At 39.0% G+C, this 12,276-nt stretch overlaps 1 protein-coding gene across 6 annotated transcripts in view; it reads left to right on the forward strand.

Moving 5' to 3' along the window:
• The window catches only part of PDPK1 (3-phosphoinositide dependent protein kinase 1), a 137,577-nt gene that overhangs the window by 20,073 nt on the left and 105,228 nt on the right, over positions 1 to 12,276 (forward strand). Inside the window, exon 1 of one of the 6 annotated variants that reach the window (XM_056805772.1) lies at positions 644 to 1,022. The exons of 3 other annotated variants lie outside the window; for them this stretch is intronic. In XM_056805772.1, coding sequence (XP_056661750.1) covers positions 999 to 1,022 — 24 coding nt within the window. In that variant the 5' untranslated portion in view covers positions 644 to 998. Of the gene's footprint in view, positions 1 to 643; positions 1,023 to 1,151; positions 1,292 to 12,276 lie in introns of those variants that run through there. 2 more of the 6 variants (XM_056805777.1, XM_056805776.1) reach the window with 2 other exon arrangements.

The following is a 12,276-nucleotide window of genomic DNA, read 5'->3' on the forward strand; positions in this document are numbered from 1 at the left end:
ACAGACTGCCAGAGCATTAGAGTGGCTTAAGGCCAGAGGAGACAGAATAGGATTCAAACCTAGTTTCTCCGACTCCAGATCGCATCTTTCCCCTATTGATGGGGAATTCAGACTGAGTCTTCAGACCACAGATGCAGGGCTAAAGGAGGTAGTTATCACCATCTGATAAATGAGGCTTAGTCGGCAACCGAATCGGAGAATTGGGCCGAATCTTAGAAAAGCCCCTTCCACATGGGAAAACTGATACCCAGAAAGGGGACCTGACTTTGTCCAAGGTTGAGCCCAGGGCGGGAACTTGTACTAGAACCACAGAATTCCTCCTTCAGAGAGGAAAGTCGATAGGAGTTGTAGTCTCTTTTTGGCCAGGCAGGCGGCCCTGAGAATGGATCCTGCAGATTTCAGTGCATCCCCGGGGCTCAGGTAAGGAGGAAGAGGACAAGGATGAATTCGAGGCCGAGTAGTTCAGCCGGCTGAGGGCAGCACAACCCACAGCCGCCCGTCCTATACCAGCTAGCAAACCAGGAAATGCAGCTCCAACAGGATGGGGGAGGGCAACTTGCAGCGGTCCGAAGTGGGGAAGGGGGTTAGTCGGGGTCTTGGTCCGAGTGACAGGCGGTGCGCCCAATAATTGGTGTGCGTAAGCCTCCCGACGCCGGAAATCCCTCCCTACCGACGGGTGGCGGCGTTGTCGTCGGCGGAGTGGGCGGGAGCGGGGGGGGCCAGGGAGAGAGAAAGAGAGTGTGTGTGAGTGTGTTTTAGAGAGAGAGAGAGAGAGAGAAAGCTAGAGCGAGGAGAGTGTATGTGTGTGTGTGTGCTCGCGCGTGTGTGTATGTGTATGTGTGTTGTGGGGGGGCGGGGGTTGGCAGTGCGGACGCCCGCAGGATGAGGGCGGCCATTGCTGTGGTTCCACCGCGGGGAGGAAGACTCTGAGGCCGCGAGCTGCGCGCGCGCGGGGGGAAGGGGGGGAGGCGCCCGTGCCCGAGCCCGAGCCGGGGCTCATGGCCAGAACCACGAGCCAGATCGTGAGTACTGGGGTGGGGGATGGGGGGGGGAAAGAGGCGGGGGCTGGAGGGAGGGCCCGGTTCGGGGGCTAAGTGGGCAGGTGGGCGGCCCGACCCGTTACCTCGGGTAGTGGTGGGGAGCCCTTTTGCCTCCTGCTCTGGGCCTGGTCCCAGCCCTGGCTTCCCGGGTCAGTGGCGTGAGCGAAGGCTCAGGGACCAGGGCCGGCCGGGGAAGGGGCGGCGGCGTCTGTGCTATACTGCTGGCCTCTCGACCGTCACATGCCTGACAGGTAGGGGGAGTGAGGGAACCTAGCGCCGGGCTCACATGTGTGTGTGTGTGTGTGTGTGTGTGCGTGCGTGTGCGTGCGCGGAGGTGGGTGGGTGGTGGAGAGCGACACTTCGGCTCCCTGGGGACCTGGGCTGGGTGTGTATGTGTGTGTGTGTGCGTGCGTGCGTGATGACTTACTAGCGAGTTTTGGTTCTCAGTAAAGTCCACCTAGCGGCTCCCACGCTTTTGGCACAGCCCCAGAGAGTGTTCGGGGAGACCCTCGAGTCACACCCTCAGTTTCGTGGGCCAGGTCCTAGCTTCATTCAGGCTTGCGAGATGTCAGCATTCTCATCCACGCTTGGCCCTCTGGGTGCCTTTGTAGGATTGAGCCTCCCAGAATCGAGGGAGTCGGAGGCGGGGGACCCTGTGGCAGAAGGAAAAGGTAGATGGGGACCCCTTGAGCAAGCGAGGACATAACTAGTGGGGGTTTCGAGAGGACACCGGCAGAATAGCTGGAGAGGAGGGGGATCAGAATGCAGCTAGAGGACTGGGAAGTGTGTATGTGTGGGAGCTGGGACGTGAGTACTACTACACTTGTGGCCTCTGCAATAACTGCTTCTGTGAAGGATCTGTTGACATGGGGGCTAGGGGAAGTAGGCCTTTTCCCAAGCGGACCACGCCAGCTGATCAGTTTGACAGATGCCAGGGGTGATGGGAAATCTTTGATGAGGGAGACAGTGTTGAGCAGTTCAGATACTGTCATCGAACATGGAGTAACTTGTAATTTCTTTTGATTGTCAGGTGCTTAAGAAGTTCCTCCTTGCTTGTGTAGAAACTTTATGCAAAAATTCTGTCGGTTTTCTATTTGAAATTAGCTCCCCTATTTTGTTGAAGGCCTGCTTCAGTCATTTTCACTGAATATTTTCTCCACATTTTTCCTTATGACTTCGAATTCTACAGAGGATAAATAGCATACAAATTTCTTTATTTTTTGAGAGGAGAAAGTTTACAAACCTGATGCTGATCTCCAATTCCTGATTAGGACTGAGTTTGGGAAATTCTTTCCATATCCTCTTCTATTACAAACAGAGGATTGAAATAATCTTTCCATCTTGTTGACTGGTCCCTTGGGGATGCTGATTGGTGTTGTGGGAAGCCTTGTGTAGTGACTCAGTTGAGTTTTGCCAGGGGGGGTTTGAATTTTTCACTGGCCTTTCAATAAAGTTAAGGCTTTTACATTTAGTTATTTGCATTTTCAATATTTGATGCTTATTTTTAATTCTCAGAATATTTTTCTTGGGTTTAAGGATTTATACTCTATGTGATTGTGAAATGGGTGATGTAATAATTTTTAGACAGGTTGCAAAATCAGTTTTGAGTTAGTACCCCCTCCCCCAGTGTGCCAGAGTATGGAGAACACTTGAGTTTTTGAGGTGGGTTTTTTTCCTAAGATTAAATTTTTTGAGATCTTGACTTGATTACGAATTCCTAAAAGAGAGATCTTCCTAGTTAAAAAAAAAGTGGAAGGAAAAAAGGATGAAGTTGGACTTTGCAGGATGCTAGGAATTATATAGAGGTATAAAATTGCCTGTTTAGTGAGTAATCAGAAAAAAGTAGCAGTTTACACACTGAACTTTCACATAGTGTCATACTCCTGAAGTTGGGAAGAGGGAATGTTGTGTGTACAGGGAAAATGAATCCCATTTTACAGTTAGTAATTCTACAAGATTTAGTCTGATATATTTTTCTTTTCTTTTTAAAAACTCTATCTTCCATCTTAGAATCAATATTGTGCATTGGCAGAAGAACAGTAAGGGCTAGGCAATGGGGCCCAGGGTCACACAGCTAGGAAGTATCTGGGATCAAGTTTGAACCTGGGACCTCTTGTCTTTAGGCCTGGCTCTCAATCCCCTGAGCCACCTAGGTGCCCTCTATGTTTTTTAAAATTGCAGAAATACGTCAGGATGAAAAAAAACTAAGCAAATTATAAAACAGGTCAAGAGTCTACATTAAGAAAAAAGGAAGTGAACCTGCTGGGAGTTAGTTAAATGTTTCCTTTCATATATTTCCCCAAAGGTAAGTGGCGATATTATAATAAGAATATGTTGTATTCAGAATAAACAGTGACAGTTTAGAGAAACAAGGTAGTGGATAGAGCTTTGGATTTTAATTCAGAAGACATGGATTTGAGTCCTTGGGTTTTAGATTTGAGTTTCCCTTTGTCAGCTTCAGTTTCCCCAACTATGAAGTATAATACTTGTATTTCTTGTCTCACAGGGTTCAAATATCATTGTCTATAGATAGTGCAGAACTTTGCCTAGACTGGCGATTAATTAAAACATACTTCTTACCCTCACTGAGCTTTCATTTTTGTAGGAAAAGGCTTTGTAAACAATTAAATACTATATAAATGAATGGTATTATATTTTATTATAATACTATTTAAAATACTCAACTTCACCTGAAATTTAGGGAAAATGTGGCATGTTTCAATTGAATTAGAAAAAGGAATTGTATATTAAACTGCTTTGTGAGAGTCTAAAAGCTCTATAGATGCAAAGTAGTATCATGTTTATCTAGATGTTCTTTTGAGACTAAATGACCAAAAATCGGGACAAACCATGGTCAGAGGTAATAAAAATTAAAATTGGATATTGAGTTTGGTGGAATGAAGTAGTGTCAGTTGGACTGCTTAGTAGTCATAGGGCATTTTACTTAAAGAAGTTCTCAATGTCAGTGATGCTAACTTTTTAAATGGACTTGGGGTAGGAATGAAGCTTTAATTTAGAAAAGTCGACACATTATTTATTTAGACAGATGGATGAACTTTGTGACCTTAGGGGAGTTAGTTTTGGTCTTGTGCTTACAGAAAATGGCTGGTTGGAACCAAGGCTATCTTATTTAAGAGATAATATCCTAAAAGATGTGTTTTGATGTTTTTGTTTTTCATTGAGGAAGAAAGCGCCTTTTTTTTTTGTTAAAGTTTAAAGAGGCTAAGAGACATTTTTATTATGAGAAGTAGCAAAGTGTTCCCATTACATAAAATATATGTGATGTGGAGAGAGACTTTTCTGTAGAACAAGTTGAGTTGACTCCTATATCCAGTCACTAGTACTTTACCTTTTTATCTTCTGTTGGGGCCTAGGGAAGAAAGGGATGATAGTTTGCCCAGAATCACACAGTAAATTGCTGGCAGGCTTGGGACTAAACCCAGGATTCCCAACATCTAATACTTGGCTTTTTATACTTTTTCATGGATCATTTAGTTAAGATATTAAGTAGATGAAGTAAGAAAGAGGAATGCTGAGACTTCAACAGCAGAAAGGGTCTTTATAAGGATGAAGCCTAGAGTGGAACTAATTTGGCTAATGTGGAGTGAGTTTGGAGGTCAAGGAGCAAGATGAATCCTCAAGAGCACTGTATGAGGGAGGTAGAAACCTGGGTGGAATTTAGCCTCTTTTTGATCATTTAACTAGCTGTATAACCTTGGGCAAATTACACATTTTTGAGGCCTGAGTTTTCCTTTTCTGAAAAATGGGGATATTACCTTTCTTCTATATTTTTCCCTTTTGGTAACTTGTGCTCATGGAACACTTTATGTTTTTTGGTATTTTGTTTTCCAACAGCTTTTGATATTATCTTATATAGTAAGTTATATGTGTGGCCTTAGGAATTGTGTGTAGTGTAAGAGTTCTAGAACTGTGGATGAAAAGGGACCAAAAAGAGGTAGAAAGATGTGACTTCATCAAGTGTTTGCCCTGTGTTCTTCCTTTTATAAGTAGGATAATCTCCAATTTTGGGATGCCAGTGGCTATTAAAATAGAACTGAAAAGAAAGAAAAGAACTTTTGAAATTGATATGTACTCTTTTTCCATGATTCCTCCCTCTCTTCCTTAATTCCTGGGTAATTTGATTAGTCTTCTTATTGTGAGGGGGGATAGTATAGAATGCATTAGACAGCAGTTTTGAGAAATATAGGTGAGTAGTTCAAAAGAATCATTTTTCTCTTTAGCACCTTTGGGCTGTATAGTTATTATTATTGCTAATAATTTGTTTTTGTGAAATACTTTAAGATTTATAAAGCATTTTATATATACTTATTTCCTTCTTTCAAAATTCCTGTGTTTTCATTTTAGTTTTTGACCTAGATTCTAGCCCTACTCTGTTACTGTTTGACTTTATTAAATTTTTTTTATTAGTATCTCTTTGTTTTTAACCTCATTTCCCAGTTGTATCACTCTTTTGCCCCTACCAGAGAGCTGTCCCCTTAGAGTAGTTTAAGTATTAACTTTATTTACAAATAAGGAAACTAAGGCTAAAAAAGGGGAAAATGACTTGCCTAAGGCTAATCAACTAGTGAAGAGTCTTGATTTCAGAACCTGTACTTTCTCCTCTATACCAAACAATTGTGTTTACCTAATTGAAAGACTTTCTCATGATCTCGAAGAAATTTGTAGGACAAACTGAGTCACCCCATATGTTATATTCCAGCTCTATGTCAGGATATAATACTCCTTGAACTGTAACACTTACCAAGGAAATGTTTTTCTTAGCAGGTGTAAGGGTTGAAGACACATATGCTTTGTTTCTTTGATAACAGGTGGCAACCTCAATGCATATAGCAGTTGTTTTGAAGGCAGGTTCAAAGTGCAGTTAACTTTGAGGAAGTACCTCATGTGGCGTGTGTGATTTTGGGACATTTTATTATTCATATCTTAATATCAAGCAAGTTACATGTTTTTAACTGTCTTGAACCTTTGTCCAGCATAATCCTAAACTTTTTCTTTTAAGTTCAATATCAATAATAGTGGTAAAAGAATTCAGATGAAGGAGACTGCCTATAAAGGATAATAAAATTTTAGTTTTATCTATGAAATTCTGTCCCTTGATAGTCAAAGCCCAATCTTCAGGACAAGGGACTGTCTTTTGCCTCTTTGTATCCCCAGTGTTGAGCATAGTGTCTGGCACAGAGTAGATACTTAATAAATGTTTATCAATTGATAGCTTATAGTTGTCATAGAATTTTAGAAATGGAAAGGGATCTTAGAAATAATTTAGCCCAATCCTTTCACCTAACAGGAAAAGCAAAGGCCCAAAGAATATAATAAAGGTCAACATTTGTATTTAATAAGGTGCTTTATATGTGTTCTTTTTTGATCTTTCCATTACCCCTATTGGATAGGTAGCAGAAATATTAATAGTAATCTATAAAATGATCAAGAAGCAAAGTTTCAAGTTGCAGAGTGTCACGTTTGGTTATATGTTAAATGACTGGCTGGGCTGAGATATGAACTTGAGTCCCTTTAATTGCTCGGTCTTTTTTTTTTTTTTTAACTCTAGAATAGATACTGAGCCAGTCGTTTAAATGCGGTTGCCCAGGCCTTACTGCTCTTCTGCCTTAAAATTGATACTTAAAGCTTACTTTTTTAATGGGGGAAATAGCATATAATGGAAATTTTCAGCTGCAAGTCAGAATGACCCTATAGTCTTTAGTATACAATGGCAAAACATCTAGGAGTTCCATCTAAAGTCATTTTCATTGATAAAATTATCAGTTTCTGGCATTGAACCATTTGACAGTGAACTTTGGTAGCAAGAACTTTCTTTTCTGTGTCTTCTGTAGCTGTGGCTACTGCAGGGTTACCAAGCTATATCTCCACTGAGAATCTTCCCAGGATGATGGAGGACAATACTATTTTACTGGGTTGGAAGCATTGCTTTTCTTAATACTTGGGGGTTCAGGGTCCTGAGCCCTCTATGGTAGACTTTATTTTCTTTAGTAATACTCTGGAGTTTCCTTTGTGCCTGTGTGAATCACTAGAATTGGGTTGTAGTCATCCGCTTTGCTGGGGAATCTTTTAAATAGTCTGGGATATCTGCCTCAAAACAACAGACCTGTCATTGTGATTCTACTATACTATCTGATCTGATTATATGATCTGTGATTCTACTATATTATTCCTTGTAAATCAAGTAGTTCCTTGCTTCTTAGAGCATACAGCTTTCTCCTGTCCAGGAAGGGCCTCAAGTTGATTAGCAGATAAAGTAGTATGCTGTACATAGAATTTTCCTAGATATTGAAAAACATTTGGATAAAATATCTCATGCTATTGTGGAAAATATGGTATGATATAAACTAATGCACTAATGGTGCAGTTGTATGGGTTTTGAATTGAACAAATGGCCAAACTCAAAGAATAGTTGTTAATGGTTTTGTGTTATCTTAGCAGGTGATCTCCAGGGGAGTGCCCCAGGGATCTATGCTTGACCCTGTACTGTTTAACATTTTTATTGTTGATTGGAAAAAGGCATAGCTGCCATATTTATCAGATTACCTGGGAGGGATGATAGAGTTCTGGATAGGTTAGAGTATTGGTTTGAATATAAGGTGAAATGCAGTAGGGATGAATAGAGTTTTATTTCTGGGTTTAGAAAATCAATCTTACAAGGTGAATGAGGCATGGCTAGACAGCAGTTTGAAAAGTATCTTGGGGTTTTGTTGGACTAAAAGCTCAGTAGGAGACCAAAGTGTAATGAATGAGGCAACTAAAAAGCTCATGGATTACATTGAGAAGCGTACTTTCTAAGAATATGAAGGTTCAACTATTCTCTGTCCTGCTCAGACTATATCTGGAGTATTGTGTTCAGTTTTGGATTCTACAGTTTAAGGCATTGGTGAGTATTATAGTAAATTAGAGTAAGAAATACATTGATGAGTATTAATTATAGAGGAGAGTGGTAAAGATGGTAAAGGGTTCTGAGTTCATTTCATGACAGGACTAATTAAAGGAATTGGGGATAACAAACTTGGAGAAGAGAGAGAATTTAGAGGGATTCTGAGAAAGCTATTTTTAGTTATTTTGAGGACTGTCATATGGGAAAGGGATTTCATTTCAAAACCAGAAGCAATTAATAGAAATTCTAAAGTGGATGTCAGGAGAAACTGCCTATTTGCCTATGTTTTTGGAGTAATTCAAAAGTAGAATGGGCTGCCTACAAGCAAAGGTTTGATAACTGCTTGTCTAGGATTTCATTGTGAGAATTCCTTTTGGGCATGAGTTGAACTACTTGGCTTTTGAATTCTGTTTCAACTGAAATTTTGTGATTCTTTAATAGTAAGAGTCAGAAGCAGGATTTGAATTTATATCTTCTTGACTTCATGTTCTTTTACTATGTAATTTCAACTTCAAACATTACATGCCTATTCTTTTTAGAGTATTGTGCACTATGTATGATACCAAGATTTTTAAATAAGGAGAACTAAATGTTCCTGCTTTCATGGAGCTGACAGTCTGCTGAGGGTTTAAGGAGAGCATAACACATGTAAAAAATAGTATTGTCAATGGTGTGAGAATTACTTGGGACAAATAATTTGAATATGGATTAATTTTGTTACTGCAGTAGTCATATTGATGTACTGCCATTGACACTAGACGGACTTTAAACAGATGAAAACAGATTGACATGGTTTCTGTATGTTTTAGTTTCCTGTCAGCTGAATGATGAGTTTTGTACCATAAACATATTTCATTGTTTTCTTTTGTTGTGTTTTAAAATCTGTACTTGCTAATAATAGATGTTATTCCAAGGAGATTGTGCAAAGATTGTAATGCTTCAGTAACTGTTAGAGATATTGCAGTAGCAGCTGGTGTGAAGAAGTCAAGTGTTTCAAAGATCATTCAAACCCACAATGACATAGGATTATTTTCATTGAAGCACAAAGGAAAGTGTGATCAAAAATAAAAAAACAAACCAACCAAAAAAATTTTTTTCTAAATAGCCAAGAATTGACAAATTATTAATGTGAAAAAACCTTATTAATTTTTCAGAAAATGACTTTTCATCTATTCCAGTCTTTGTATTATAATTATAATTATATTGCTTATGACAAGCATTTTGTCCTCATAACTGGTTAGCAGCTATTTTCCTTTTACCTTCTTACCATTCTTTCGATTTCAAGAAGCCATTGTATTAGAAAAATCAATAGACAAAGACTGGAATACAGAGATTGGAAAAAGTTAATTTTTTTGATGAAACTCACTTTTTAAAGGCTGTATCAATTATTTGAGATCTGAATGTCTTTACCAGATTAAAAAACCCACCCAGAAATATGTTTTTGGGATTTTTACATCCAGAGGGCCTTGATGCCTTGTCCCCATTAAGGTAATGATGAACTCTGATTATTTATATACCAAGGAGCAGAATTGTTCCAGAATTACAGAAATTCCCATTTGTACACCGAAATACTGAAACATGGCCTTGCACCATTCCACATGTCATGAAATATTAAGAAATCTATCCAAGAGGTGGCAATAAATACACTTCGATGGCCTAAGAACTTGCTGAAATGAAACCCCATTTAAAAATCTGGACTATAATATATATATATAATCAAAAGTTACTTGGAGAGAAAAAAAAAATTTGTTTAACAGCCAGTGTGATAAAATAATGTTTTAAGAAGAAGAATTAAAGATATATCACAATTTGTCAATTCAGTGCCAAATCCTATAAAGCTTCTTTTTATGATAAAAGATATACATACTGCATTTTGAAAAAAATTTTAAAGGTGTAAATAATTCCTAACGTTTATTGTGTAAGTCAATAAATTTGATTAACTTACTTTGTTCCAAGTAATTAATTTATCATTGTAGGTGCCAGGAGAGGTATAAGATGAAGGTAATATTTGAGGGGAGGAATTGTTTGTGACCATAAGGATGTGAGTAAGCTTTTTGAAGGTCTTTGGAACACTATTTGGCGAATTGATAGCTCCCTAAATTTACTAGATTTTAAATGTGTTGGATACAGTTACTTCAGCAGTGAGTGAATTCTTTTACCTAATGTTTTAGGATGTCATTAAGTAGTTAAGAATCTCTGAAACCAGGCAAGTCACTCTCTTTGGGCTTCTTTTTATTTTGTAAACTGAGGAATTTGGACTAGATTTCCCCTAAGGGTTCTCTTTAGCCCAGAATTCTTTTTTTTTTTTTTAATTTTTATTAAGCAACCCAATGATTTACTAGGAAACGTGGTTAGTGGAGAGATGACCCGAGTTTGACTCCCTCCACAGGTGCTAACTGTTACTTTGAGCAAGTCATTTAACTTTTCTGGTCCCCCTCAGTTTCCTTTTTTTTAAACAAAGGAATTGAATGGTAACCTTGAAGATTCCTTCCAGATATAAATCTCTGGTTTTATGATGCTGTGAACCTAAGAGTATATAGAAAGTTTAATAGAGCCTGGGAAGTACCTCAGGAGGTTACAATGATTTGCCATAGGATTAGAGAAATTGTCTTACTTATTGGTCACATTTACCTCATACTTGTTTTTATTTTTATACACCCTTACTTTACATCTTAGAATCAATACTGGGTATTGGTTTGAAGACAGAAGAGCAATAAAGGCTAGGCAGCAGGGGTTAAATGATTTGCCCAGGGTCACACAGCTAGGATGTGTCTGAAGTCATATTTGAACCTAAGATCTCTAGTCTCTTGACTTGTCTCTCAATCCACACCTCCCCCAGTATTAGCTTTAGAGAGCTATCCTTTTCCTTTCTGATGTTGGGGGTAAGATTCCTAAGGTCTGCAGCAAATGTAAAGCTCCTAGGAACTTAAAAAAAAACCAAAACCCTTACCTTCTGTCTTGGAATCAGTACTGTATATTGGTTCCAATGCTGAAGAATGGAAAGGGCTAGGCAATGGGGGTCAAGTGACTTGCCCAGGGTCACAAAGCTGGGAAGTACCTGAGGCTAGATTTTAATTTGGGACTTCCCGTCTCTAGGCCTGGCTCTCAGTGCATTGAGCTACGCAGATGACCCTCCCCTAGGAACTTTTTAATGAAACCTTTTGGATAAAATGTAACCGAACTAGATTTACATCCCAGAGTATAATCAAATCCCCAGAAACAGAGTGGCCAGGAAGAAAGAGTGCTAGATTAGAATTAGGAGACTTAAGTTTGAATGCCAGTTTTCCCATCTACCATCCTACCTACAGGACTTGGAAAAGTCTTTGGGTTTCAGTTTCCTCATTTGCAAAATGAAAGATTTAGATTAAATGGTCTCTATAGCCCCTTTTATGTCTGTATCTATGATTCTATAATTCTGGGGAAATCACTCTTCTCTTTCAAATACATTTCTAGATAATTTAGAATCATGCACTCAGTGCCCTTAGAAAACATTTGCCTCTTGCTCCTTCTTCTTTCCTTCTTCCCCGTCTTTTGCAACTGACAAAACTAAAGCCACAGATTTGTCTCTTTGAATTTATATTTAATCTTTTTTTTTTTTTTAAGTAGGTTCCTTGCCTCATTACATTTGTTACCTTGATTTTCTTTTTTTTTTCTCTCTATGTTTGAAACATTTGAACCTCCACTGGCATGCTTGTTATTACATAGCCTTTTGGTTACCAAGAAGAGTGGTCTAGAGCAGTGGTGTCATTTAAATAGAAACAGATTCCCATGGGTAGCATATTGATTTAGAAAACCACATATTAATATTATCTACATTGTATTATATTTTTACTTATTTTGTTAAACATTTTCCAATTACATTGTAATCTGGTTAGGCATCAAAGGTGAGTTGACATTTCTGGTTTAGTAGAAACAGCACTGGTCTTGAAATCAGATGACCTGAGTTCAGTTTTGGACTGTCCCTTGGTAGTTACATGACTAGCCAGTCACCTTAAATTTCCTGAGCTTTAGTTTCTTTATCTGTAAAACGAAGTACAGGCATACCTCAGAGATATTTTGGGTTCTGTTCCAGACCACTGCAGTCAAGCAGATATCTCAATAAAGCAAATCATACAATTTTTTTGGTTTCTCTGATGCATATAAAAGTTATGTTTGTACTGTATTGTAGTCTTAAGTGTGCTGTAACAATATAGTAGTAGTAGTAGTAGTAGTAGTAGTGGTAGTGGTAGTGGTAGTGGTAGTGGTAGTGGTAGTCTCTCGGTGACCGAGAATGACTATTGTCTTTGTGCAGTTTCATCTATGGTGTACCCTCATGTGGCTTTGGAGTCCAAA

This window comes from Monodelphis domestica, chromosome 7 (assembly GCF_027887165.1).
Source record: "Monodelphis domestica isolate mMonDom1 chromosome 7, mMonDom1.pri, whole genome shotgun sequence".
Lineage (NCBI taxonomy): Eukaryota > Metazoa > Chordata > Mammalia > Didelphimorphia > Didelphidae > Monodelphis > Monodelphis domestica.